At 41.4% G+C, this 27,826-nt stretch overlaps 1 protein-coding gene across 4 annotated transcripts in view; it reads left to right on the top strand.

Annotated features, from left to right (window-relative positions):
• Positions 1-7,304: 7,304 nt before the first annotated feature.
• Positions 7,305-27,826, top strand: part of MGAM (maltase-glucoamylase) — a 186,717-nt gene continuing 166,195 nt past the window's right edge. The window contains exons 1-5 of one of the 4 annotated variants that reach the window (XM_070514928.1): positions 7,305-7,439; positions 11,409-11,535; positions 12,455-12,503; positions 22,776-22,902; positions 24,593-24,762. In XM_070514928.1, coding sequence (XP_070371029.1) covers positions 22,776-22,902; positions 24,593-24,762 — 297 coding nt within the window. In that variant the 5' untranslated portion in view covers positions 7,305-7,439; positions 11,409-11,535; positions 12,455-12,503. Of the gene's footprint in view, positions 7,440-11,408; positions 11,536-12,225; positions 12,504-13,935; positions 13,957-22,775; positions 22,903-24,592; positions 24,763-27,826 lie in introns of those variants that run through there. The other 3 variants (XM_070514933.1, XM_070514921.1, XM_070514931.1) reach the window with 3 other exon arrangements.

The raw sequence follows: 27,826 nt of genomic DNA on the forward strand, positions 1-27,826 counted from the left end.
TGGTTTGGTGGCTGCTCTGTGAAGCTGGAAAATGAGGTGGAATGTGCACTGTTGGTTGAGGCTGAAAGAAGATTCAGCGACCACAGGAAGAGCTGCCAGTCCTTTGAGATGAGGTGGTTTGGGTATGATAGGGCATTATCTAAGAAAAACCTTAGCACCAATTCCCATGAAATCGCTTTATCAGCCAAGACCACCAGTATTAGCCTAAAGCATATAGAGATGAAAGACACATTCTTCGCCCTCACAGGATTGCTGTGGCAGTGGCCAATGCCACCAGCACCCAATGATGATGCCAGCATCAGAGCTAGCAGAGAAGTGCTCACGGATGGACAATCAGGCAACGCCCATTTATATTAAATTCTCTCTCCTCTTCCCTTCCAGTGTGAGGTGGAAGAAGAAGAAACCAGATCCTGAGAACTGGGAGGGGCAGGCCCTTGGGAAAGAAAGCTCTGAAATTAAGATTGTAAACAGGATGGTGTACAGAGTTCATTGACCTCCCCACCTTCCAAGGACACTGGGCCTGGGCCCTACACAAAGGAATGTGTCTGGGCTCAGGGCCAAAGATGGCCACTTCGGCCCTGACTCTAAGGCACCAGTTACAAAGAATATGTCCTGCGTCATGTTCCTTGTCTGGGCTGGTCACTTCAATGGGCACCTGACAGGACTTTAAAAACATCCCATCTGTGGGAACAAAAAAGATAAGAAGCACCCCATCTGTGGGAACAAGAAGAAATAACTCAAAGTATCCAAATGTCTGAAACCGTGAGTCACAACCTAGAGAAAGCTTAGGATAAAAGGGAGTCACAAGCATAGAACAATTGGGAGTCTCAGTGAGGAAAGGATGCTTTGCCTCAGACCTGGTCAATAGGCACTCCCACCCATCGTATAAACTATTGGGACTTTCCCGGCTGATTGTGGTGTGAATGTTGTAAGTACCGATTTGTTGCTCCCCTTTATCCCTGCTCCTTGTTCTGTTTCCCTTTATCAATAAACTTTGATTGCTTAAACAACCAAGTAGCCTTGGCAGTACCTGTCATTCCTTGCCCTTTGCGGCTGCGGACAACAGATGTGGCAGAAACTTTAATTACTTGATTGGGTTACATAAAGCACGGAATTGGTTTTAATTTTAAAACTGGCAATGGGTTGAATTTGCTATAGATAAATTGGGTTCAAGGTCAAGAAAGTATGTACATTTTTGAGAACAAAGTGAGCTTCAGGTTTGAACATCACTGATGAGATTCCTCAATGCCTACCCCCAAGCTGCACCTCCTACTCCCCTCACCTACCCAGCTATCTGGATGCAAAGCAAAGGGGTGGAGGTTGAGAGAGGGTAGGGAAGTCCCAGTGAGGCCTCCAGAAAAGAAGACATGCCAACAGGGACTGTGAGGAAACGACAGTTTATGTGTGAAAGAACATATTCCTTACGAAAGAGACTATTTTAATTTAGAGGGGAAAACCCAACTAAGCGACTTCAGATAGCAGAGCTAACTGAAAAAAACAATTTAATGTTAATGGGGCAGACAAGGGATAGGAAACAGACGATTGGGGCGGCGTCATTCTCAAGTCCGGCGGTAGAGATGATGCAGAGCGTTTCAAACAGAGGAAATGGCACCCAGGTAGGTGATGGGGGAGGGGAGAAGCTCTGTGCTTTGATGGGTGAGAGGAGGCCAGTGCGGCTGGCTTGCAGCAGGACATGAGATTGGAGGGGCCAGCCCAGCCTGCACTCATGACCAAAATGGTTTATTTCACTTCCGTGCGAATTGCAATGTAAAGTGATCTGTGACTGGCTTCCTCTCTTCCTCCGCCTGCCTCCGTTGGTAAACAGGGACTGCCTTCAGTTCTTTTCCTGTGGAAAGAACGATATGGAGGGTCATCCAAGACCAATGGGAAAGAACAGGCAACCTGCCCTCAGGAAGCGTGGAGGCTGAGGCTGAGTCTCGTGTCTCCAACATCTCCTTATAATCGGTCAAAAAATGCACCCCAAAGCACCGCAAGAGGATTTTAATCACTGCCATTTTCCCGGAAGTTCCAGCCAGCCTGGGATCCAGAATCCTCCTGTCATTATTTAACAGCTCCCACCAGGTGGCGCCAGACCACCGTGAGCCCTGCAATTCTGGGCCTGCATGCTGCAGGCTCATCCCAGCCACTTATTTATTCTTGCAGTAATGTGGTTCCGTATTTTATAGAATTGAGATTGTAGACTCCATTTACCACGTTATGGTAGGCTTAATATCTTTTATTCTCACGGTTGTCCTTTGAAGAATGTAATACTTTCATTTTACTGATGACAAAGTGGAGTTTCAGGAAGGTTAAATAGTTAAATATCTCTGTTTAGTTAACTAAATTACTAAGTGAAGAGTTGGGATTCTAACCCCAGATATTCTGCTTTCACCTTTGGTGCTCTTTCCTCTAAGCCTAGCTACCAATCTGGAGTGAGGGGTGGAGGGGGTACCCTGCTTTGGTGAGATGCCTGGTAACATTCTTTCTAACCTCAGACCTGTTTGAACAGGTTTATTTTGGTGGGGGGGCACTTGAGCCCTTATGCACACCTACCTCAGGGTGGTGGTGGTGGTGGTGGTGGTGGTGGTGGTGGTGGTGGTGGTGGGGTGATAGTTCATCCCATTCCCAGAAAAGATAGAAACGTTGAGTCTGGGTGGGTTTATATCTCAGAAAACCACTATTCTTTCCAGGAGAAGGGGTGGGGAAAATCTCTGCAGGCTCATTTAAGATCAATGAAAGGACATGTCTATCCACCCAGCAGATTAACACTGCTATTAGAAATATATGAATATAAATATGAAAAGAAATTCTTCAGAAATTCTTCAGGCAGGTCTGGGATGAGGCCTTCCTTGACTCCCATCCTATAGGCTTCCTACGTCTCCTTTGCTTCCATCACACTTTGTTCATGTCACCATTGTAGCACTTTCAATATCTATTAAAATATGTCATTGTTTACATGTGCGTATCCTCAATTACTGAGTTATTCAAAAGCAAGGATTATGTATTATTCAGTCTCTGCTCCTTATGGTATATGACATAACTAGATTCTTGTTCATTTATTTGGCCATTTGCTTTAAACCCAAGATAATGATGTGATCAACTTTGCTTTCTTATGAATGTGGTGTGCAGGCTCTGCTTAAATCTAGCTGAATTAGCTCCTGGAATTCAAACATCTGCACTGAGGATTAAAGGCTGAAAGTGTCTTACTACTCACTGTGTAGCCATTCAGGGAAGCACTCATCCTAAGGGAAGAAAGAATTAGGTGGTGAAACCTCACCCAATAACAAAACTGAAGGCACCAAGGTGTAGGCAAAGTTCTGAGGGACGAGGTGTTTGTCATGAGGCCTTGTCCTTTATCTACTCCTATGGACTTCTGTCTGAATCCGAAAGGTGTGACTAGGCTTTTTTGGCTGCAAGGAGTAAAGATTCATTCAAGTGATCTCCAGTAACGAGAGTTTATTATAAGCTACGCCAGACCAGGGAGATGAGCATCAGCAGAAAACTGGCTAGAAATGCAAATTCTTGGGCCCCATTTGGAACTGTCGAATCAAAATCTCTGAAGGTGGAGCCTAACAATCGGTTTCAACAAGCCATTCAAGTGATTTCGATGCACTCCACCAATTGAGAAGCCCTGGGATATAAGGGAGCAAGCGATTTCCCAGGATCCTAGCAATAACCACGCCTCACAGAGTCTGGAACATTGCTTGAGTACTGGAACTCTATTCAGAATCCATGTTGTCTTCTTAGCAGCAGGAGTTAATTGTCATTCACTTGAATGCTCCACCATAAACAAGACTCAGACTGTTAGAAACTGAAGAAGGATATTGATGCTTTTAGGTGACATATAGCCAGGAGTCCCAGAAATTACCAAATCCAGCCCTGCTAATCACTCCTATTATATGGGAAGAACAACAGTGAAATGGGGTGTAGGGTTTGTATTACATTATTAGAAGCTAGACTAATGCCCAAAGGCTCCCAAGGCAGAGCTCTGGTACAAGTTAGGTTGGAGAATGTAGACCAAGGCAGAGTCCACACATTCTACTTGCCATTCTGTTCATGGTAGATATTGCTAATTGTCTATACAATATTAATTCTCTCCTTTTCATTACCAACAGAACCCCTGTGTTATTGGGTATGTCAATATTCCTAATTAAAAATAAACTGCATTACCCGTTTTTCTTTCAGATAGGAGTGGCCAATGAGACACAAGAAGAAGTTACTGGGTGGGATTTCCTAGAAAGTTCTTGTTGCCTTTTCTTCTTTCTATGCCTGAGCTTGGATGTTATGGCTGGAGCTCCAACTATGAGGGAAAAGCTAAGAGAATCTCAAAGCTCTCATCCTGAAAGTTTTGAGTACTTGAAACCACACCAACAACTAGTCTGCTCCAGGCTTCTCATTATGTGGGGAAGGTAATCTCTGCATGTCTTGGGCCACTATTACTGGAAACTGAGTGCTATTACTAACTGATAACTTGCCTGTAAGAAGGGCCCTAAATCTATTTGCCCATTAAGGCATGGAAGTGGAATGGAGAGAAGGTCAGCCTGCACTCTGTCTAGGTTTACTTGTCATGAAGAGGCAGAAAACAGGAAGTGCAATAGATGAAACAACAGGAAGGATGTCTCTGCTTCCTGCATTTTAAAGCGTATTTTGTCTACTCATGATTGTCAGAAGGATGTGGGCAGAGTGGTACTGGTATGGGAGATGAGGTTGAAGATGGTCTTACACAGCTTTTACTTCTGTTTCTCTATTTTTAAATTTTGCTCCTGTTACTAATTGATCTTGCTACTAGTTCTTTCTGTGTTTTACATTCAGAAAGAGAATCCAAGTTGTCTAGTGATCACACAGCAAGCTACTTCTTAAGATGCCAGCCAATTGAAAGATTGCCTGTCTTTGGGTGAGATGACCATCCCTTGTCCAGTCAGCTTTGATATCAACATGGAATCTTGTGATTAGGGACATATATAGGATCATTTCCCTCAGCAGGGACCTGTGAGTAGGAATTCTGTTAGAGGGAGCTTTGGACCCATTTTTAGGCTTCATTTTGCTCACTAATATGAATTAAAGAAGACAAGGTTTTAAGTAAAAGCTGATAAAGCTGTAAGACATTGGATGATAGTCAGCCCTGTTCTGTTTCTCTCTAACATAGAACAGTCAGAGAACACTGTGCAACACTGACACTTTGAGGATCCTCTGTCTGGCAGAGACTGGGGAGATAGTGCAAGCATGGTGGTTCCCAGAGAGCAGAACAGAGAGGGGAGTATGTAGGGGAGAGAGGCTGAGCCAGAGCAGAGGGCAATGATAGATAGAGCCTGTGCATGGCTATAAGACATTGCTGGTGCCTTTAAGACATTTTCTATGGCATTCGTTTGACATTTTTTTCCCCTGGGGCGTGGGTCTAGGGGGAAGCGTACTTACCAGGGGCTCATCACAAGGGAAAATTTCTGTAAAATTCTGTTTTATGTTGAAAAATATGAAATAAATCATGTAAATTTGCATATTATACTGCCACACTTCTCATAATTCAAAACATTAATTCAAGTTACTTATTCTTCTCCAGTGATCTTTGATTGAAGTTGAACTTCCAAGAACATGTGTTCTGTACCTCTCGGTGTGCCACCACATACCCCTAGGTTATGCGTGTCCTGATCTAAAAAAATACAATTATATGGGGATGCCAAATGATTCAGAGAGACTTCGTGGGGATTTGAAGGTCCTACCATTGCCAGTGGTTGTAAAAGCCAGCAAAGCACAGATAATAGGAGGATAATATGTGTTGCCTGTAGCTTCCACTGGGGTGGTTAGAGATTTTTGGTGAATATATTTACACTGGACAAAGGGAGATAATGAGAACCTGTCAGAGTGGGGCAGGCAGGAACTATTTGGTTGCCAGGCAGAGAGACTCACAGAAACTGGCTGGAAGAAAGGGTGATGAAGATGATGATGATGATGATGATGGTGGTGGTCGCGGTGGTGGTTAGCAGTAGAAGTGGTGATGGTAGTAATAGTAGAGGTAGTATTTTGTTGAAGAAGCGGGAGAATCCCATGAAATTCACTTGTACGTTGGCCTTCACAGAAAAAGGAAAAATACTGGTAGCCAGGCTCTCTGATTTTCCTTCTTTGGGTTTGAATGATCTCTTATTTCTGCTACTTTCTACATGTCTATTCCATTCTCTTTTGAGTAAACAAGTATTTTCAGTAAAACTCTGTAATTTCTGCCTCTCAATAACATGACATGATCTCACAGGCCCAATGCAATATGATTTAGACTCTGTGTCTCAAATCGTAATTTCTGGGAGGGAGGATCCAACTGGACCAGATTGGGTCAACTGTCCAGTGCTGGTCCAATCCTCAGTGACCAGTGGGTTAGGGGTGGGCAGGTGCTCTCTGGGTGAAGGGAGGGGAGCCAAGGAAGAGATGATAGGAATCTCTAGTTTGTGATTTGGGCTTAAAGAGAAGTAGCCATCTGTGAGGTAAGGATGGTAGAATTTGGTAACTGATAGGATCTGAGGATTCCCACTTTGGGAGACATGGTGGAGAGTGAACTTTGAAAATTTTTAATGAATGAACAAGTATCTAGTCTGCAAAAGCAATTTTCTGGCTTCAGACTTTATGAACATTGGATTACTAGATTGCAATTAAGTTAGTGCAAGTTCAACCCTGCCGTTATTTGAGTGGCCTTTAACAAGTCGTTTTCTTTAGTTTCTGCTTCCTCATTTATACGTGGAGATTAAAAATATCTGCCCCAGGGGCTGGCCTGGTCACGTAGTATTTAAGTTCGCATGCTCCACTTTGGCAGCCCAGGGTTCCCAGGTGTGGATCCTGGGCGTGGACCAGGCACTGCTCCTCAAGCCACACTGTGGCGGCATCCCACATAAAATAGAGGAAGATTGGCACAAAATGTTAGCTCAGCTACAATCTTCCTCAAGCAAAAAGAGGAAGATTGGCAACAGATGTTAGCTCAGGGCCAATCTTCCCAACACAAAAAACAGACAAATTAAATAAAAAAAAATGTGCCCTATCTCATAGGGTTGTTGTGATTAAAGAGATAATATAGATTGTAGTGCTCTGAAAACTGCAAGGTGTTATACAAATGCAAAGTTTTATAACTAACATGAATACTAGGTATGTATTATTCCTAGTAACTCTGTCCTTGGACTCACACCTGTGTGCACACGTACCTGACTGTGGGAGTAAGAGATAGGAAAGGGTGGAAAGCAGTGTAAAACGCAGAATAATAGATATTTCACAAGGAAAGGAAATGCTGTAATGCTCAGTATAAGTCGCTTCTACTCTCACCTTCCTCTGAGCATTTCTGGGCAGAGAAATTATTCTTACCCCAAAGAACACCATTTCTCCCTTTCCAGGTAGCCTCTGATGTGAAGAGCTTACATTTGGGGCAAAGGAAGGAAAATCAACTCGGCTGCAAGAAAAGCAAAGAGGTACAATTTAAACTTTACAAGCTATGGAGACTCTGAGAGATGATTTGTGACAGGAAGGGGTGTAGACGGCATGTGCTTGTGAGTATGAGTAGTGTGCTGTGATGTAGTGTGTGTGTGTGTGAGAAAGAGAGAAGGAGAGAAAGAGGGTGGAGAGGGACAGAGGAAGAGAGAGGAAGAGAGAGTGTAGAACAAACTAATGAGCTAGGCCTGGCTTTCCTCCAATGGCCTGTGGAATCGGTTCAGTGTGGGGGGCCCGGATGCTCTCTGCTTGTCGATCAGTGGTTCGTGTGTGGAAGAGACCACCTCCTCCAGCCCAATCTAGTGAGGCTGTTCCTCGGGGTTGATGAAATGGAGGAGGAATTCTTAACAGAATTTAAGCTAATGATACTGCTTGCTGTATTTTATTTGACTTTATTTTCAGGAAACATGAGTTAAGGATGGACTAGGAAGCTGACATTGGATGTCAGGTACTTATTATTTCAGCTTAGGCTCAAAATAATATGATGTCATGCGTATTATCACTCCTCATTTACAGAGAAGGCAACTGAGTTTCAAAAAATTTAAATGACTGCCCAAGGTCTGTAGCAAGTAAGTAGAGAATCTGATATTCAAGCCCAGGCTGGTTTGATTCCAAATCCCATGCCCTTTCTCTGAAACCCTGTGGGTCCCTCCCATTCGCCATTAAACTCCCTTCACCATTAAACCACCATCTGAAGATTTAACTCCAAGCAATGATTTATGATTTATCTTGATTTCAATGTTCTATTCAACTGTTTCAGATGAATAGACTGTTAGGGATACTTTTAGTCATCTGATCTATCCATAGTGTACTGCTGGTAAAATCTAGACAGATGAGTATCTTATTTGTATAAAGATTTTATTTCAGGAAGGGAGAATCTCTTAACACATGTTCAATGCTAGTAGCATGGAGAACACACACTGGTGCTCAGCTGTCCCTTCTAAGCTCGGTGGTCAGAATAAGCTTCTCCGGTGGGTCTGGCTTTGATGGAGACTGTGAAGGAACTAGTCAGCAGGGACTTGATGAAGGGCCCGCATTCCTCTGAGCACTTTGGGCTATGTACACCTGTGAAATAGAACAACGTATTCTTGAATGTACTATTACTCCAGTAGTTCAGGAAAGAGGAAACATCAACATGAATTGAGCGTTTGGAGAAACTTCACGACAAAGTGAATTTGGCTTTGCAATAGGAGAGGAGTTCACATAGGGAAACAGAGAACATAGACACTTCTGGTGGAGGGCTGCCCTTAAGCAAATATGCAGAAGCAGCAATGAGCCAAGTTGACTGGTGAACAGTGAAAAAACATTGGAATAGTAGAGTCAAGAATGATAAAGAGGGCCATAAAGAAAGAAAGAGAGTTTGAAATTTATCCTGAAGAATAGACCATGACTATTTTAGGCTTTAGAACAGAAGGTTGAATCAGTGCTGTTTAGGGAAGGTTGGCACAGGGAGAGTATCCTCACTCATTAGACAATGTGATTCACTGTTGGTCTTTAGGGGATGCCCATGGAGGGTCTCAGGGTGGAAGACTTCCATACTTTTATGTTACTGACGCATAGGCAGTTTGCACAGATTCCAGAGTTCCCTAAGGATATGTACTTGTTCTGTTTGGAGGTATGAGAAGTAATGTTCGGAATGAAGACTAAAGTGACAGATAATCCAGCATTTTCAGTGCTAGGCAGAGAGCTATCTATTTCATGCTTATGACAGCTCTGGGCAGTGCCTTACCTGTAATGGGTCCCTGTTTCCGGTGGAAGTCTTCTTGCTAACACGATACACGATGTGGCTCCAGCGTGCTTTTCCCACAGTATTCCTGAATTTCCCACAAGTGTCTTCCCTGTCTGTATCTTTTTGCTGCAGTTTCCAGATCAGGTCCTGTTCTTTCTTACCTCTGTGCCTTGCTGATGCTGATCCCTGCCCCCAAATGTCTCTCCTTCTCTCCTTTCCTTCCACTCCCATCTATCTACGCCTTTGGTTTCTTTCCTGTTACACCCACTTGTGTGTGTTCTGTTTCCAGTAACATTTGTTAGTGCTTTCTCTTTTGTATCATAACCATTTAACTTCATACATTCTCCTGGCTGTGAGATTTTGGAGTGTCACTCATATTTGTGTTTGAGTAAAGGCTAGACCAGACTCCCTGGCTTCGCATTCTGGTTTCACCTCTTATTAATTACATAACCTTGGGCAAGTTGCTCTTTGCGCCTCAGACTTCTCATCTGTAACACTGGGATAAATATCTCCCTCATAGTGTAGTTATGTGGAGGAAATGAAATTATGCCTGTGAATCATTTAACATAACGCATAGGCGATAGTAAGCATTGCAGAAATGTTGCTGTTATTTCTATTCTGATAGCACCTTGTTTATAGTGCACGTATAGTAACTAGAGGTTGAATTGACTTGGCGTTAGCAAGTGGTTATTGTTGTGGTTTTGGGAGTTGGAAGAAGAGAGGCAGCCCGGGACCTGATGCCTGATCCGGCCATGGGTTGTGCAGGTCTGGGGAAGGGCGGTGTCTGGGGAATGGGGAGGAGGTCTTGTCATCATGTTACTTCTTCTCATATTTGTGTGGTCTCCACGGCTCCCAAACAGATGTTTTCCTGACATCAGGCCCAGGTAAGGCACCGAACAGCAAACCATTCTGGGCCTCACCATCCTTGCACCTCGGTCTCACCTGAATCATCTCCTTTTTTAATCCAGGGGCTAAATTTTTCAATTGCCACAGTCAGGCTACGTCATAGATGTCAATATGTAGTATGGGGCCTGGTCAAAGTAGGTGGTCAATCGTTTTTCTTTTCTAAACGTTAATGAGGACCCTGATTTAGGAGAGAAGGAGATATTGGCACAGTTAAAGGCGCCTTGGTTGGGAGTCCGGAGTCTGGACTTCAGTCACAGATGTGGCAGGTGCATGATAATCACAATAATTGTAACTGGCATTTATCAAGCAGTTATTGTGTGACACCAAGTCTTTTACTTGTATTATATTGTTCAACCTTTATAATTTGATTGGATAGGTAACAGTTTTATCTTTGTTTGAGTTAAGGAAACAGAGGCCTGCTTGGCTGTGCTTCCCCAGCTGGTAATCAGACCTGGGCTTTTAGTCACTACCCTACGCGAACCTCACAAAATCCCTGGGCCGAGCTTCCGCATCTGTAAAATGAGTGGGCCATATTTGGTGATCCTTAAAGCTCTTTAGGGGCAATAGCAAACAGTTCACCTGCCCTGACGCTCAGTGGGTGAGCATTCAGACTGCCGTTCAAACCTCTGCTGCTGCTGGGCCGCTGTGGCTCTGAGGGAGGTCATGTAAGCGGAAGGCCTTGGTGCCCACAGGCCTCCATGCACGCCAGTTTTCCTTTCCTTCCTCTTTTAGCTCTGAATTCTTTGACTTCATGATGCCAAAGAAATGCGGTAGATCACTGGTTCCCAATATCTGGTCTGCAGACTCTGATGGCTCCTGAGACATTTCACTGGTGGTCACCGGTGGTAAAACGAGAAAAATAAGGACAAGGAAGTGAACTTTTCAAAAAGATAAATTGATTCTCTTTTGAGAGTCTACATCCACTATGGAATGACAGTGATAATAGATGGTGGCTATTGTTTGGTTTTTCCAGGGGACATATGCAGTGGTCCCTGGGCCTACATTTTTCCTGAATTTTCACTGGCTCATAAAAGCAAATGTCTGGCAGTAACAGTGTTGAGCAGGGCTTTTTAAACTCTGTGTTAAAGAGCAGACGTTGTTTTTGTTTTTTTAATTTCTAATATGTCACAGAGGCTTTTGTAAGTTTAAAATGAAAATAAATTACTAGAAAAATAAAATTAAGAGCTAGATATATAAAAATACAAGCTCTGTTTGTTAATTATGAGAGTTAATGGACATAAAATTACTGTCTAGTTGCAATAAAATCTTCTAAACGCTTGTCCTCAATTTCGGTTCTTATTTCCTTGGGCAACAGCAGTTCACGGATCACTGGGGTCATCTGGAGGGGTCACAGGTGAGGACAGCGCCCAGCCTCAGAGAGAGTCTGCCTAACCATGAGCAGAGGTCTGCACTGGGACCTGTGGATGTAACTCAGAGAGCAGGTGAACTTGGAAGGGGGAAATATTTAGGTATTTTTTTCCTTGCTAAAATCTGACTGAAATTTAACATGTCTTTTCATTATCAAGTTAGGCCACAAACCGCAGTAGTGTTAGCAGGTCCAAAGACTTTGGTTCCAAGAGATGTTACAGTTACTTTTATCTCATATTTTGAAGATAATCTCAAAATACTGTTCACAGTATTTTGAAATTGCAATGGCTATTAGACTTGCCACTGGTTTTCTTAGTTAACATATTATTAAAGAAGCACATGCATTACTATATCTCAATTAAACAAATATTCTGGTAACTATAATTCAGTGGTATTGGTTTCCTTTGTATCCTTAAATATTTTATCTCATGCATTTAAAATGTAATTCTAAAAGAGGTCCACAGCAGGCATCAAACTGCCAAAGGGCCTTCATAGCACAAAAAAGCTTAAGGACACCTCTTCTGGAGGGAAGAAAAGAAGAAAACTATTTTGAAAACATTTTCAAAACTATTTCCTTCAAACTCAAATCAGCAGATTGCGCTACTAAATGTCAACGGGTTCCTAAGTGATTAGAGGTTGCTGGCAGAGAGAGGTCTCTTCTGGGATAAGGGGTTGTTTATTTTCTGCACTTTATTGTGTACACATTGAGTCAGTCTCTGTTTTTTCACAGGCCCTTTGAGTGTCCTCATTGCTGAATAAACCTTCAGCCCTGGAGACTTTACAAGGGGTCAGGGTGGTCGCTTCTTGCTCCAGGGTCTCGGGGATGTTCTCCTCAAAGGAAGACAATGATTACTAATTAACCAGCAAATCTGATCCTGAGAATGAAAACTGGGCAGTGATTTGCATTTGCAATCCATTAACACTGACACAGTAAGCAGTTACTAGGGCTGTGACTGCTTTCTGTGGACTGTGCTCCTCTGCTTTTATTGCCAGGCCATCCTTCAGAGAGAGCGGGAGCAGCCGCCGCCACTGAGGAAGGGAGGTACGTTTGTAAACTGTGCGCTCACTTACAGCTATACGTACATGTGTGCATGCAAGTGTGCATGGACTTGTGCTCATCCTCTTTAGTCAAAATACCCTTGTTATTTTGTTAAACACAGACAAAAGTCAACATCCACAGCAAACCATGAAATTATACACATACGCACATGTAAAACAAAATTCAATTCATTTATCTTTCTTCTTGGTGTATGTGTCTGTGTGTGTGTGCGCGTTCTTCTGGACGGAGCCTGAATCTACAAGCCCTACTGTGGGTAAACCCGTGTGTTTGCGTTTCTCAGTGTGGTGTGATGAATGACTTAGTATTCTGGGTGAGGTGGCCAGTAGAAATTCTGCCTTGGGAGATGGGGTGGGGGAGATGAAGGAAAGGAGTTAGAATTTCAAGTTAAACTAGAGCATTTTGAGACATTCCTTCTAAAAGGGTGTGGAGTTGGGACTGCGAAGTGCTAATTAGAGAACCCATCGCAGTCAGGAAACTGAGAAATCTATGAATTATTATAGGGAAGAGTCTAAGGGTGTGTGTGAAGCATTGGCATGTGTGCAGGTGTCAGTGTGCAGTGGGGAGTGTGAGAGACTTACGTGGAGTCTGGAAGGGGGTTATGGAGGGAAAGACCCAGTATCTGGACTGGCAGTCATGTGTGGACAGAATGGAAGTGCCGAGGGGAAGGGGGAAGGAAAAGGATTGTTGCTGGCTCCTTTCTAGTAAAACCTAAAATCAAAAAGGGGTGGGTCCTCACGATTGCCAGGGTCCAGCTAGACACGTGTGGGCGTTTCTTTTCTGACTGGCCTCTGAGGTGGGAAAGAAGAGCTACAACGGGAAAGAGAGGGAGGCCAGGATCCATCTCTTGGGTCTCTCTAGAAAAGGTTGCCAGTGGGTTCCTGATATATGTCTGGACAGTGGCTTTCGTGTGCTAAAGGGACCTCCTGCTCTCAAAACTGTCTATGGCCCCAGTGTCGCTGTGTGAAACAGTGAAAGTTTGTGTGGTGGGCGGGTGGGATAGTGAGGGAGCAGGGCGTCGGTTTATTGTGCTGGGTACGGCGCAAGCAAGTGCTATCAGGAACCCAATGAAGTTCAAGGACAGTTTTTAAGATAGCTCATCACTATTTCATTCATGCTTATGCAAGATGCCGATGAATTTTTATTATCAAGCATTCCCTTACAAGTGAGTTTCAAGGAGCTAATCAAGTTACTTTACAAACTGCCCTGTAAGCATGGAATGCTAGGGAGTAGATGGACTTAGAAGAAGAAATTTCCCGCTTAAAATTTGTTCAGGTGATAACTGTGGAATGTGATGAGGAAGATAAGCCTTTCATGCTCTGGTGCTAGGGTCACAGTAGGTCATAGCTGTCTTCCAGAGATGATCTCCGTGTGGTTCGGGGGGAAACAAGCTCAGAGCGGTTAAAGCAGGTTTTCCAAGGTCACACAGCTGAGTAGGGTAAGAGCTGGCTTTTAGATCTCTGTACTTTGGATGGGACCAGACTTGGGAAAAAAAGGCCATTAGCCATTCTTTTCCTTCCCATTCTCTAAGTAGCTGGGAGACAACGGACCAACCTGGTAAATTTGCCCAGGACTTTTGAGGAACATCGACGGCTCGCTGGGGTCCTCTTTGCAAGTTAGTCTCAGTCTCTGTAAAACTAACTCTCTCTTTTCCACTCAATTTCTTGCCTGTGTTATCAAAGGATTTTTAAAAGAAAGGGTTAGTTTGCCATATGCAAATCAGATGCTGGCTATAATTCGGAAAAGATGAAAGTTTGATTATCCAGTTTTTCCAAATTAGTTTAGATAGCCATTTCAATAATTTGGGCACCCACATGGTTTGTCTATCTACTTCCCTAAATAATTATAACAGTATCAGGAAAATGAGCATTGGAAGTTATTCATATAATCATTTTAATTTAAGAGGAAAAAATTACTGTTGGAGTCTGTACAATTTATGTATGATAATAATATTTTTCCTAACCAGGCTAATTGAAATTGCAACCCCTTACCTCCACATTTGTCGTCTCCTTTCTCCATAGCTCTTATCACAGTCTAACCTGCTGTATATTTGTTTAGTTGGTTTATTGTCTCTTTTTCCTACACACGGGAATGTAAGTCCCATGAAGACAGGAGTTTTTATCTGTTTTGTTTGTTGTGTAACCAGCTCCTGAAAGAATGCTTGGCATATCGTAGGAGTTTCATAAATAATTAATGAGTGAAAAATCAGATCTGCAGTCCTGTTCCTCCAGAGACACAGCATTGATAAATAGATGATGAATAAACCTGAGAAGAAAGTGCATCCACAGCTCCTTCTCCTTGGTCTCATGAAGACTTTAAAACAGTGCCGTGGACCACAAACTGGAAGTCAATTAACTACTACAGGTGCTTAGAAACCACTCTAAAATCCTCCAGGTGCCATGGAGACTGAAATGTTGCTGGGTTGTTTCCTTTTATTCCCATAAGCCTTCTAACCCCATGGTTGTCTTTGGAAGGACACAGGCATCTCCCACATATCCTACCTCCTCTTAGTTTAGAAACCTTGATTATTCATGCCTTTGCGTCACTTTGTGGAAGGTGGCTTTGGATTCAGATTGCCTGGCTTGAAGCCTGGCTCTGAGGTCTGGACCTTGGGCAACCCAGCCTCTGTCAGGCTCCGTTAGGTTATTTGTAAAATGGGAATAATAGCAGTCCCTGCTTGTAGGGTGGTTGTGAGGACGAAATGAAATAAGGCATGTAAGCACTTCTCCTAGTGCCATGCACATTCTAAGTACTTGGTTAATGACCTAGATACTATTTGATAAAACCTTAATCTCACAAAAAGCGTAAAGTAGTGTACAATATGGGGCATTATAGCGTAGAATATAGAGTAGTGAGTAAAAGTTCTGGCTGTGGAGTCCAAAGGGCAGGTGTTCAAATTGTTGCTTTGCTCCTTATCAGCTGTGTGAGATCAGGCAGGTTATTTGACCTTGCTGAAGCTTGATTTCCTCGTCTGAAAGTGGGGCTAGTAGCAGTAACTATCTTGGGGTCATTATGAAGATTGCATGTGACAAATTATGTAAACCTTTTAGCACATTTGCTCAATCATTATTAGCTATTATTATCATTATCATTAAAATTGCACAGTTTTTGTTTGTCATATGAAATAGAATATTCAAGGATTGATGACAACTGCCAAGTAGCAGTTTCTTAAAACATTTTTTCTTTTAAATGCAGTTAAAGCTATTTAAATTATTTCCTATTCTATTTGCCTTCTGCCATTTTTCTTGATCTTGAGTTTTCCTAAATTGCATTCCTGATTGAGAGTGTAGCTTTCACTATCAAGATCTTCGTAATTCAGTAAGTAAGGTCAATCAGATGATGCTGATTAGGGTTTTTTTTTTCTTAAGGTTTAAGGAAATGTTTCTCTTCTATAGCTAGAAAGTAATTATTATTATTCCACAGACCAGGTAACCATATTTTAATGTATGATGTGAAAGGACTTCTGATAAGAGGCAAACAGATTTTTTGAAAATGCAAATGATATTTTATTTAAGAGTCATATTTACCAATGTGTATTAATTACCTATTGCTGTGTAACAATTTACCCCCAAATTTAACAGCTTGAAACAATACACATTTATGGTCTCACAGTTTCTATGGGTAAGGAATGTGAGAGCAGCTTAGCTGGGTGGTTCTGGTTCAAGGTCTCTCTCTCAGGAGATTTCAGCCAAGATGTTGCCTGGAACTGCAGTCACGTGAAGGCTTGCCTTGGGCTGGAGGATCTGCTTCTGAGATGCCTCACTCACACGGCTGTTGGCAAAAGACCTCAGTTCCTTCCTGGCTATTGGACATTTCCATAGGCCTGCTTGAGTGTCATTACGACATAGCAGCTGGCTTCTCCAAGACATGATCCAAGAAAAAGAATAAGGAAGTGATCCAGTAGACCATGGAAGGAAGAAGCTGTAATGCCTTCCTCACCTGGTCTTGGGAGTCACACACCATCGCCTCTGCTGTATTCCATTTGTTTGAAGTGAGTCACTAAACCAGCTCACTCTCAAGGGGTGAGGGATGGGGGCTTGGCTCCACCTCTTGAAAGGAGGAGTATCAAAGAATTTGTGGGCTTTTTTCTGTTTTTCAAAACTACCATATGATTTTGGATAATATTGAATTTTATTTTATTTCACATTTTACTCAGTTCTCTCTCTATGGATATCCACATTAGTCTCAGTCTTTTTCTGTTGTATGTCATGCTACAATGAAAAACCTTTATCTGTACATATATTTGCTTCCCACACGTGCAAGTATATTTATGGGCTAAATTTCTGTAAATGGAATTCCAGATTATGGGTGTAAGTAACTTTAATAGTTTTTGTCAAATCTTAATTGAGCGTATGGTGTTTACAGTTTGACTAGCAATGTGTGGGTGCCTATTTCTTACTACTGTCTAACACAGTGTGCTAATAAACATTTGGAAAAATTATAAATATTAGTATAAAGAACAATCTCCCATCTCACAGCTATTAGCAACCACCAAGGGAAAGGAGGCATGGTCACTTCAATAGGCATTCTGATAACTCCTCTGCTTGCCAGTGAACGTGAGTCCACTCTTTACATCATTAGTTAATTTACTTATACCAGGAATGAAAAGTTATTAATTATATGGGATTTTACATGCAAGATTAATATTATGGGATATCTCATAAAGCCTTTGGGAATGTGATGTACTGGGGACAGGACAGGTAAGAAAGATTAGAGTTGGGTAATTTGTTTTAGAAAAAACAAGGAAATTCTTGCAGAGAAAGGTACAGCCCCATTTCCTTTTGCATAGTAAGAGGACATTACATTGACAAACAGCAATTTCTCATCAGTGTATGAGAAGAAAATACTCTTGGCATTTAATGTTTGGGCAAAGGACTGAGGAAGGCTGCTTTTGTCTGAGGAGAATGTGGAGGCTGTGTGAGGACACATTGATTGGGTGGAGAATGAGGCTGCAGAGAAATAGCAAACATTAAGGATGAGCTCAGGATTTAAGGTTCCCAGGCTGAGGAGGTTTGAATGAAGGCCTAAGGGAAGAAGTGAGGGATGTGCTTTTTGAGTAAAGATAGTGTGATTTACAAGGCAGCCCGGGAGAGGAGCAGCGGGTGGGTTGGTGGAGAAAGTGGTCCTTGTATGGGGAAGACTGCAGCTCATGGCTCCTCCTGTTTCTTCCCAGTTTTCTGCACTTTTGTCTCAGATAACGAGTGAGTCACCTGACACATGGGGCCATAGAGCCCTTAGCGGATAAGAAGTTGTATCAGAACAAGTTCACAAGGGCAGTGGGCAGGCGTGTGCAATTGCCACTTCACAACACTGAGTGAAGTGCAGTGCCAAGCTCATGGACAGTGAGATTGATAGATTTCTTAGGGATGTGCTGTTTCTTACCCAGGATCCATGAACTATCCTCTCTATGGTAAATAATAATATCATGATATGTTATCCTTTAATATTTTTTTTTTGCAGTCTGCAAAAGTTGGCATTTGTCCTGTATTTTTTTTTAACTTTTTATTAATATTATGGTAGTTTACAACCTTGTGAAATTTCAGTTGTACATTATTAGTCATGTTGTAGGTGCACCACTTCACCCTTTGAGCCCTCCCCCCAACCCCCCTTTCCCCTGGTGACAACCAATCAGTTCACTTTGTCTCTGTGTTTAACTTCCACCTGTGAGTGGAGTCATACAGAGTTCGTCTTTCTCTATCTGGCTTATTTCACTTAGCATAATACCTTCAAGGTCCATCCATGTTGTTGTGAATGGGACGATTTTGTCTTTTTCTATGGCTGAGTAGTATTCCATTATATATATACCATATCTTCTTTATCCAGTCATCAGTTGATGGGCACTTAGGTTGCTTCCATGTCTTGGCTATTGTAAATAATGCTGCAATGAACATAGGGGTGCATGGGACTTTTGGAATTGCTGATTTCAAGTTCTTTGGATATATACCCAGTAGTCGGATGGCTGGGTCATAGGGCATTTCTATTTTTAATTTTTTGAGAAATCTCCGTACTGTTTTCCATAATGGCTGCACCAGTTTGCATTCCCACCAGCAGTGTATGAGGGTTTCTTTTTCTCCACAACCTCTCCAACATTTGTCACTTTTTGTTTTGGATATTTTTGCCACTCTAACAGGTATAAGGTGATATCTTAGTGTAGTTTTGATTTGCATTTCCCTGATGATTAGTGATGATGAGCATCTTTTCATATGTCTATTGGCCATCCGTATATCTTCTTTGGAGAAATGTCTGTTCATGTCTCCTGCCCATTTTTTGATCGGATTGTTTGATTTTTTGTTGTTGAGCTGTGTGAGTTCTTTATGTATTATGGAGATTAACCCTTTGCTGGATAAATAACTTGTAAATATTTTTTCCCAACTGGTGGATTGTTTTTTTGTTTCAATCCTGTTTTCCCTTGACTTGAAGAAGCTCTTTAGTCTGTTAAAGTTCCATTTGTTTATTCTTTCTATTGTTTCCCTCATCTGAGGAGTTATGGTGTCCGAGAAGATTCTTTTGAAACTGATGTCAAAGAGTGTACTGCCTATATTCTCTTCTAGAAGACTTATTGTTTCAGGTCTAATCTTTAGGTCTTTGATCCATTTTGAGTTTGTTTTTGTGAATGGTGAAAAAGAATCGTCAATTTTCATTCTTTTACATGTGGCTGTCCAGTTTACCCAGCACCATTTTATCCTTTAATATTTAAAGTACTTTTATTTGATTCTCACAGGAAGAAGATGATAATTATTATTATTAATAGATATCATTAGTTTCATTTTAGATAAGAAAACTGAGGCTCAAGAATGTGAAGTAAATTCATTTGGCTACCACAGCAAAAAATGGCGGGGCTGGGAACCCAGCTCAATTTAGCGTGCTCTTGTTCCGAGCAGAAGAACTCAGAGATATGATGAAGCACAAACATACTAATAAAATGTTTAGCACAGGCATCTTTTGTGAAAGGGAGGAGTAAAGAAGCAAGAAATTTGTGTGACTCACTCCAAAATGACATATTAAAAGCTGGCATGAATTTTATAGATCTTCTAGTTTGATCTCTTTAATTTGTAAGTGAGGAAACTGAGAATTGGAAAGCTTAAGTAAACTTCCCAAGGTCATCTGGCTAGTTGTTTTCAGAATGGGGAATAAAATTCAGGTCTTCTGATTCACAAGAAAGAATACTCTTTCTACCATACATTGCTTTGATTGTGTGGAAGGAAATAACAGGATTGGGCTTTATGTTCACTTAAGGAAGGTACCATTGTTTTATCCTCTAAAACACATTTATGATATACTATAATTAGGAAATATTTGGGTATTTTTCAAATATTCAACCAGGGTGTAAAATGTTATTGGTCAATATGTGTTGATTATGCAGATTCTGCCAACAGGTACTTAGAAAGGCAATAAAGAGGAAGAAGCAGACATAATTCTCATACCCTGGGAGCTCACAATTTGAGGGAGAAAAGGGGTGTTATAAACCTAAGGAAGTAGACACACCTTTGGGGAAAAAGCCTTAGGAAAACTTATCCTTGGTTAAAAATGAGCTGGGATTAGAGAGGGTGCATTGATATACTAGAGGTGTTGAGAGGGACGCTTCGATGGGTTGAAAACTTTCACAAGGGCCCACACATGTCTCTTACTTCCTTATTTCACTGTCCTCAATTTATACCTACCCCTCCATAGGATAATGTTGTACAGTATTATTACATCCACTGATGAACTCAAAATTCCCAAAGTGGTTCTCAAACAGCAGTGGAGGGAAATTGAATATCAAAGTCATTTGGGAAACTTTTAAAACCTACATTGAAGGGTTCAAGATGGCAGACTTATCACAGGATTTTACCTTTTTTCCTTCCCAAACTTCCATTGACATTCTAATAAAGATGGACCAAATGAAACAGTCTGTAACAATATGGAAGAAGAAAAGCAGACAGGCCCATTGTGCTGGGTATATCAGAGCAGCGATGATCTCAGCTCATAATCAGCCTGTGGAAGGAGGTCTGTGGTGGAATTTTGGGGGCAGTTCTGCCCAGAGAGACCACCAAGCCCTGAGCTAGGAGTGTGAGATTAGAGAGAGGAGGAGAGGGGTGTGGGCCAGTGTTCAGCTGTGGTTGGGCTTATAAAGGGGCTGTGAAAACTATTGTTTTCTAGAAAGTGCATTTACTACTGTATATTCTATTTATAAAAAGATGGTTTTCAACTCTTTCTTTGAGTGTTACAACTCATGTGAAGGCTATTACTCTTTGAACAATGGTTGTCAAGGTCATATGGAGAGGGAGGTGGCTATATATTCTGAAAAAAAAGTCCCTGGAGAAAGTGATGTACCTCTCCTTCATACTTCAAAAATGATTAATTTAAAGAAATCTTGACATGGATCCTTTTGTAAAATAAATAAAACAAAAATCTGCCCTCTGATTTATATTATTTTTTAAATCTAAATTTTCTTTTTTCTTTCTTTTTCACTTGTACTCCTGTGGTTACTGGAGAGGTTCCTGGGATGAAGGCACGCTGTTTTACATTTCGTCCTCCCCTTACCTCTTGGGAAAGAGGAATGAGGACACTGCAGTGCACATATGACACAAAGGAATCTTGTGCTGGCGTTTCCGCTCAGTCTTGCTCCCAAATCAACAAATACTCATTAAGAGCGCCCGCCAGGTTGCTTCCAGTGAGGCATTGTGGAGCTCTTCCCAACATTTTTCACTTCATAGAGCACAAAGAAAACCATGTTAGCATCACTAAGCCAGTTGAAAGAGATCTGGTTTTCCAGAGGAGGCAACTCAGCAGAAGACTGGCCCTGGACTCTGCCTGGCCCCACCCAGCTGCCCACAGAGTGGAGGGAATCTCTATTGCAGGCTCTTAGACTGACAGCGATAACTCTCCTATAACTTAAGGGGATACAAGAAGCTAATTAGATCATGAAACCCATTTTAGAAATCATTCCAACACACCACCCAACTTGACAATGGATTTGTTTTACTTCTTCTATATAAAATTTTATATAGCTCTTTGAGAAATTTCTCCCTCTATTCCTGCATTTTGTATTGATTATAGCTTGCTGTAGGCTTCACTCCCTATTGAGTTTTATAGATATATGTCTCGCACAAAAGGTGAAAGGCAGAGTGTGCACTTACCTAACAGGCTGTGCGGTCAGGAGGAGAATCCCTAAAGTGGAAATCAGGACCCTTAATTTCCCATTGACTTATCCTCAGCTCTGGGTGAGTGTCATTAAAGCACACAGTACCTCAGTCCTTTCATCTGTACAATGGAAAAATTGGCCTGGCCATCCCCATATCTCAATGATGTGAATATAGAATGCAATCAGCATAGGATGATGCTATTCTATGTTAATAGACAGGGTATCCCTGGGGTTCTCACAACTTAGCTAAGCCGATGGCACGAAATGTCAAGTTTTCCCTTCCAGAGACAGCAAACATTATCTAAAAAAAATGCTATGGGAATTTAGTACAAGTGACCAATGGATATATTTTATTTAATGTTTGAGAGAGAATACAGAATGCTGAATGCAAAGGACAAGCTTTCTGAAGAATGACAGTAGTGGAGTCAGAGGAGGGGGGTGCTAAACGCAGTGGTATCTGGGGCAACTGTGGAAAGGACATGAGTGAGTGGTGGGGAATTTGTTACTTGCTACTGATGGAGGATAGTGCCTCACCTCAGTCTAGCATCAGAATTGTCCCTAGCAAAAGACAGAGTCCTAAAGTGGAAGTGCTGAGGAAGATTTCCAGAAAGGACTGCATGTGAGGCGTAATCCTCATTTGAGCTTGTACATGGTGGTTAACTCAGTGTCTGGAAAAGACTTTAAATGTGGTCTGTGCCTTCCTGGTAGAAGACTAAGGAAGCCTGCACAGAGTCCTGGGTAACACTGACAGTCCCAGTGGTGTCTGCTTTAATAGCTGTCATTTCTCTTATCTTTCCTATATGAACTGTGCCTTTATGAACCAAATAATAGATGAAGGGAAGTGCCTCTCTATAGGAATGTTTCATCCAATAAATGAATAAGAATGATAGAATTATGGTATCAGTATGTCACGACTCCTAATGGAATAATGGATCTAAGAAATACTCACCAATGGCTGTTAACACACAAAAAAGAGAGAATCTCCTAGATTTTATATGTCTTCTGATGATGGTTATACGGGGGGTTTGTTATATTATTCATTCCACTCATGTATACATTTGAGATTTTCCATTAAAAAACTTACTGGCTATTTATTAAACTCAACTCTAAAATTGTTGTCTCTTTTTTTGTAGATGGCAAGAAAGAAGTGGAAAAATTTCACTACTTTGGAGCTTATGCTCAGCGCACTTCTGCTTGTGTTATTTATCATCACTATTCCTATATTTGTTCTGTCAGCTAGAGATTCTTTGGGATCAGAAGGTAACAAGGAACTCTAGTGCTCTCCTTCCCTATGTTGTCTTATCAGAGCAAAAACTTCAGAAGTGGCAGGGAGGTGATGCTTTCATGTTCATCCCTGTGAGTGTGTGTGTGTGCGTGTGTGTGGTGGTTGTGTGTGTGTTGGGGAATGCCTAACTAAAACTGTGGCAGCTGCATGGATATTCGTTACAGGCCCAAATTCTGACACTTTTATTTCCCAATTAACACAGTGTAGGATTCCACAATCGACACTGGAAATATATTTGCCCAATTTCATTGAATAATTCTAATTTTGTTAACAATAACAATTAACAGTACCCTTATTTGAAAGGCAGTCAAATAAGTATATAATCAATTAAAGTATTTTAAGCCAAAGTTTGGTTCTTTAAAAGGGTAACAACTACCAGAGTTATTTATTAAAAGTTTATTGAACTGTTTTATTCTAAACTAGGGCTGCATTATGCTGGGTTATCTGTGATTTCCTATCTGGGCATCACCTAGGAGAAGCTCCCTAGGGGAAGCAGGCAGTGAAGGGCAGCTTGTGGCGAGAGGAAAAACTGCCCCTCCTACCTCATTTCCAGGCATGCGCTTTCTACTTTTGTGGCAAGTTACATTAAATAATCTCAAAGATTGTTCAACTCATAAAATTCTATGATTCTGAAGATGGAACTAAAACCCTTATGTAGAAACTGACACAAATATGGAGTTCTTTTAATCTATCACTTTTGGATTGGGAACACTAAAGAAAAGAAAACTTATTAAAAGCCTCATTGTTTTGTCTTAATGTTGCTATTAAGTTATTGTAGAGTGCCTTCAAGAAATCTCACTTCCTCATTTTAGGATGCCATAAACATGCCTTTTTTATTTTACTGATTTTTAAATCTCAAAGTCCTGGGGTAGATTCTAGCTGCCAGTTTCTAGGTTGGTGGCCTCCCTTTATTTTGTCATATGAAGCTTTACATTTACATAAGAATGCCATCAGTCATAAGCGTTCCTTGTTGAGGGATTGCCTGTTGGCTGAACAAGTAGAACTGAGGTTATTATGATTAGGGTGTCAACATTCATGGCAACAGCATATACTGCATGTGTTCTATGTGTAAACGTATTGTGAACCAGCTACTGGAGGTGGAAGTAAGGGACCAAAGAAGAGTCTGCAGATTTTCTGGAAAGGGCCAGATACTTAATACTTTAGATTTTGTGGGCCATACAGTCTCTGTCCTAACTACTTAATTCTGCCTTTATAGCTCAAAAGCAGCTCTAGAAAATACATTAAAAAACTGGAAGTGGCTGTGTTCCAGCAATGCTTTATTTAAAAACCATACTGTGACCTGATTTGACCCACAGGCCAAAGTTTTCTGACCCCTGGACTAGAGAAGGTAGATTTGGTTCCCACCTGGGTGAGTTTCCAATCTAATGGTGGAGTCAAACACCTTGCCCTTGTGTGCACTATCTGATAGAGGAGGGCCTTGGTGGTAGAAGGGGATGATGCAGGTATACACAAAGATAAGCATAGTCAGCAAGAACAAAATGAGGCTTTATAAAGTGGATGCTTACATTTCAAGGACATCAGAGTGAACCCAATCAGTAGTGGAGTCCGTGTAACTGGAATGTTGAGAACTATGGAGATATTGAATAGCTGTGATGTTAAATCTGTCTGGTGGTCCCTTTATTTTTGCTTTTGGGATAATTCCAGATCCTGGGACGACAGTGACCCCAGATCCTGGGACGACAGTTACCCTCAATCCTAGTTCGACAGCTATCCCAGATCATGAGACAACAACTACCGTCCCTGCTTCTGCAGAGTGCCCAGTGGTGAATGAATTGGAACGGATAAACTGCATCCCTGACCAGCCACCAACAAAGGTTTGAGTTGTGGATCTTGTTTTCATTTAAAAGTTTATGCCATGGGATAGTTTTCTTTTTTTCTATTTGTAATTCCCAGAGAATTGTTTGCATTGCACCTATTGGTGGCTCAGGAAAATTAATCCTGTATCCATGCTTGTATGACAGTGTAGCTTTGGGAGAGGAAGAGCTGGAAAATTCCGTTGGGTTGACAGATTCAGCAAATAGAAGTACAGGCTGCCCATTTAACTTTCAATTTCAGATAAACAATGAAGAAGTTTTTAGTATAAGTATATCCCATACAACACTTGGAACTTACTTATACTGAAAGTGTATTTGTCTTTTATCTGGCAATGATACTTAGTTACTAGTCCTCTCTGACTCTGTTACTGCCTCTGTTTCTTGCCCTCTGTCTGTCTTTCTCTTCTCACAATTCCAAAAGGTTATCTAGGATCTACAATAAAAAGTCATCCATGTGCGTAAAACAGTATTTAAAATAAGGACAAAGTCTCTAGAGCCATGTTTGGGAAGAAAGAAGGTTATAAATACCAGATTAAAGATTGTGCAACCATCTGAGTATTTACTTTAGGGCTGTGTTTCTTGATCATTAGCTGAATATTATGATTATAAAATGCATTGCACACACCATATCCGTCCTTTTTCACATTGAGAATGAATGGAAACAAAATGCAGCCTTCTGAGTGAAGTCCATGACATGAAATAGCAGATCTGTATCAGATATAGAAAGGATGCTTGTGGCATGTGATGCTTGGCATGGGGCACTTCCACATTTATCTCTGTAGCCATCCTATTATTAATAGGCTGGAATAATCTGTGATGTTCTTGAGAGTTACTGTTTTGGTTTGTCTAAAGGTCCTAATACCAAAAGACATTTTTTTCTTTTCTGTTTTTTTTCCTCATACTTCTGGAGGCTAGAAGTCCAAAATCAAGTTGTTGACAGGGTTTGTTCCTTTTGAGGGCTCTGAGGAAGAATCTGTTCCATGCCTCTTTCCTAGCTTTTGGTGACTACCATCGATCCTTGGCGTTCCTTGACTTATAGCTTCGTCACTCCAGTCTCTGCCTCCATCATCACATGGCATTCTCCCTGTGTGTGTGTATATTCAAGTTTCCCATTTTTATAAGGGCACTGGTCATATTGGATTAAGGGCCCACTCTACTCCAGTATGATCTCATCTTAACTAATTATATCTGCAACAATCCTATTCCCAAATAAGATCACACTCTGAGGTACTGAGGACTAGGACTTCAACATATCTTTTTGGGGGACACAATCCAGCCCATAGCATGGACAAAGCTACAGAGATGGGAACTGTGGAAAGTTGGAATTGTTACAACTTGAGCCTTTGGGACTGACTGAAATGGCATAGATGCTGATTCAGAGAGAACTAAGGCAGCAAAGGGAGGACAGATGAGAGCTCAACCATGGATGTGATGGATTTGGCTGGTGGGGAAGCTGGAAGTTAAGGCAGAGAAAGGAATCAGAGCCAGATAAATAGCTTAGAGGAGAGTAAACGCCCAGGAATGGCAATATGGAGCAAAGTATTGGAACAAAACTAGTCAGGAAGCCCAGAGACTGTGTTGAAGGCAAGAGAGATGTCCAATATGGTAAGTAGTTAAGGATGAGGAAATCCCCAGGAAAGGACAAAGCAGTGGCTTGACCAGCTGTTAGGGCATAGAAGGGCAGCAGCCCCGATGGCAAGCCTGCTAAGGTAGGAAGGAATCCCAGTTAGACCAATTTACCTTACCAAGCCTGTTGTAGTATTTGGTCCCTTTTATCTGGCTTCTTACCCTAACTGAAATGAACATAACCTTCTCCTGGATTTGTGAAGAGACTTGCCTGCTTGGAGTAGGAAGAAATGAGGCCGAACGGAAAAGGTGAATTCAGATTTTGGAAGAACTTGGAAGTCAGGTAGAGGAGGTTGTTTCTTTTTTATGTGATACACAACAGCCAGGAGTGGCATTTAAGGCTGAATGGAATCATGTAATGGGAAACAAAGAGAGAATAAAAGACTTAGAAATAATGGAAAAAGAAGACAGGGTGAAAGAATAAAAAAGCACTTCAGTATGGGGCCAAATGTCACAAAGTTTAGCATTTTGGGTGATATGTACAATTAAACTAAATATTTTTCTTGTCATAGATTCTAGTAGAGGAGATAAGTAAATAAATAACTGGAATATAAATAAAAATTTCATAAGATCTAAAGGAAATACTGTGGGGATCACAAAATAGCAGAGATTACTATCAAGGAGAATGTGACAGTCTGGAATTAAAGATAAGTAGGGTTTTGACAGAAATGGGAGGAATGGGAAGTGAATTCAAGGTAGAAGAGATAATGTAAATAAAGTGACAGAAGAGGAAATTGTGGGGCGCATGCATAACATATGGAATGGTCCCATATGGCCCCGATAGAAGGTGAGTGCCAGAGAGAACACAATGTTTAAGACTGAAAGGTAGATTGGAGCTTGATGACGGAGGACCATCAGTGTGCTGCTTTGTCAATAGAAATGGGAAATTGTGGTCTAGATGTGTTGCATTTAAGCAGAATGTTTGGCACAAGTGTTTGCAGAAAGTTGATTCACAACCATCTACTTGCCCGTGTCATAGTGTGCCAGGAAACGAGCTGCTCAGAAGCTCACCGAGAAGACTAATGCATCCTAAAGTCTGTTCACTCTCCTACGACACTCCATCTTGTTACTGGCTATTGGTGACCTTCAGATGTCATTATTGCCTCAGAAATGTTTCTTTGGTGTTTTATTATAAGACCTTTTAATAAATGCTGTGATATCAAGATTGTGGTTCAATAAACGACCTTTGCCTTTTTTCTACGTGTTATAACCAACTGAATTAATCTATGACCTTGGAATTCATACGTGGATCTGCTTTTCTTTATCTAAGCCCTTTCAACAATCTGTTTTTTTCATAGCAGGTATATCTTAGGTATTTTGTTGCACATTTTAAGTACCCTGGATGCTATATGCTGATCCAGACAGTTGTTGAGAGGCTGAATCTATGGATAATGATGTATTTATATAATGTACTTGTTAAAGGAAAGTATGTGGTTAT

The sequence above is a fragment of the Equus asinus genome, chromosome 1 (genome assembly GCF_041296235.1).
Source record: "Equus asinus isolate D_3611 breed Donkey chromosome 1, EquAss-T2T_v2, whole genome shotgun sequence".
NCBI lineage: Eukaryota > Metazoa > Chordata > Mammalia > Perissodactyla > Equidae > Equus > Equus asinus.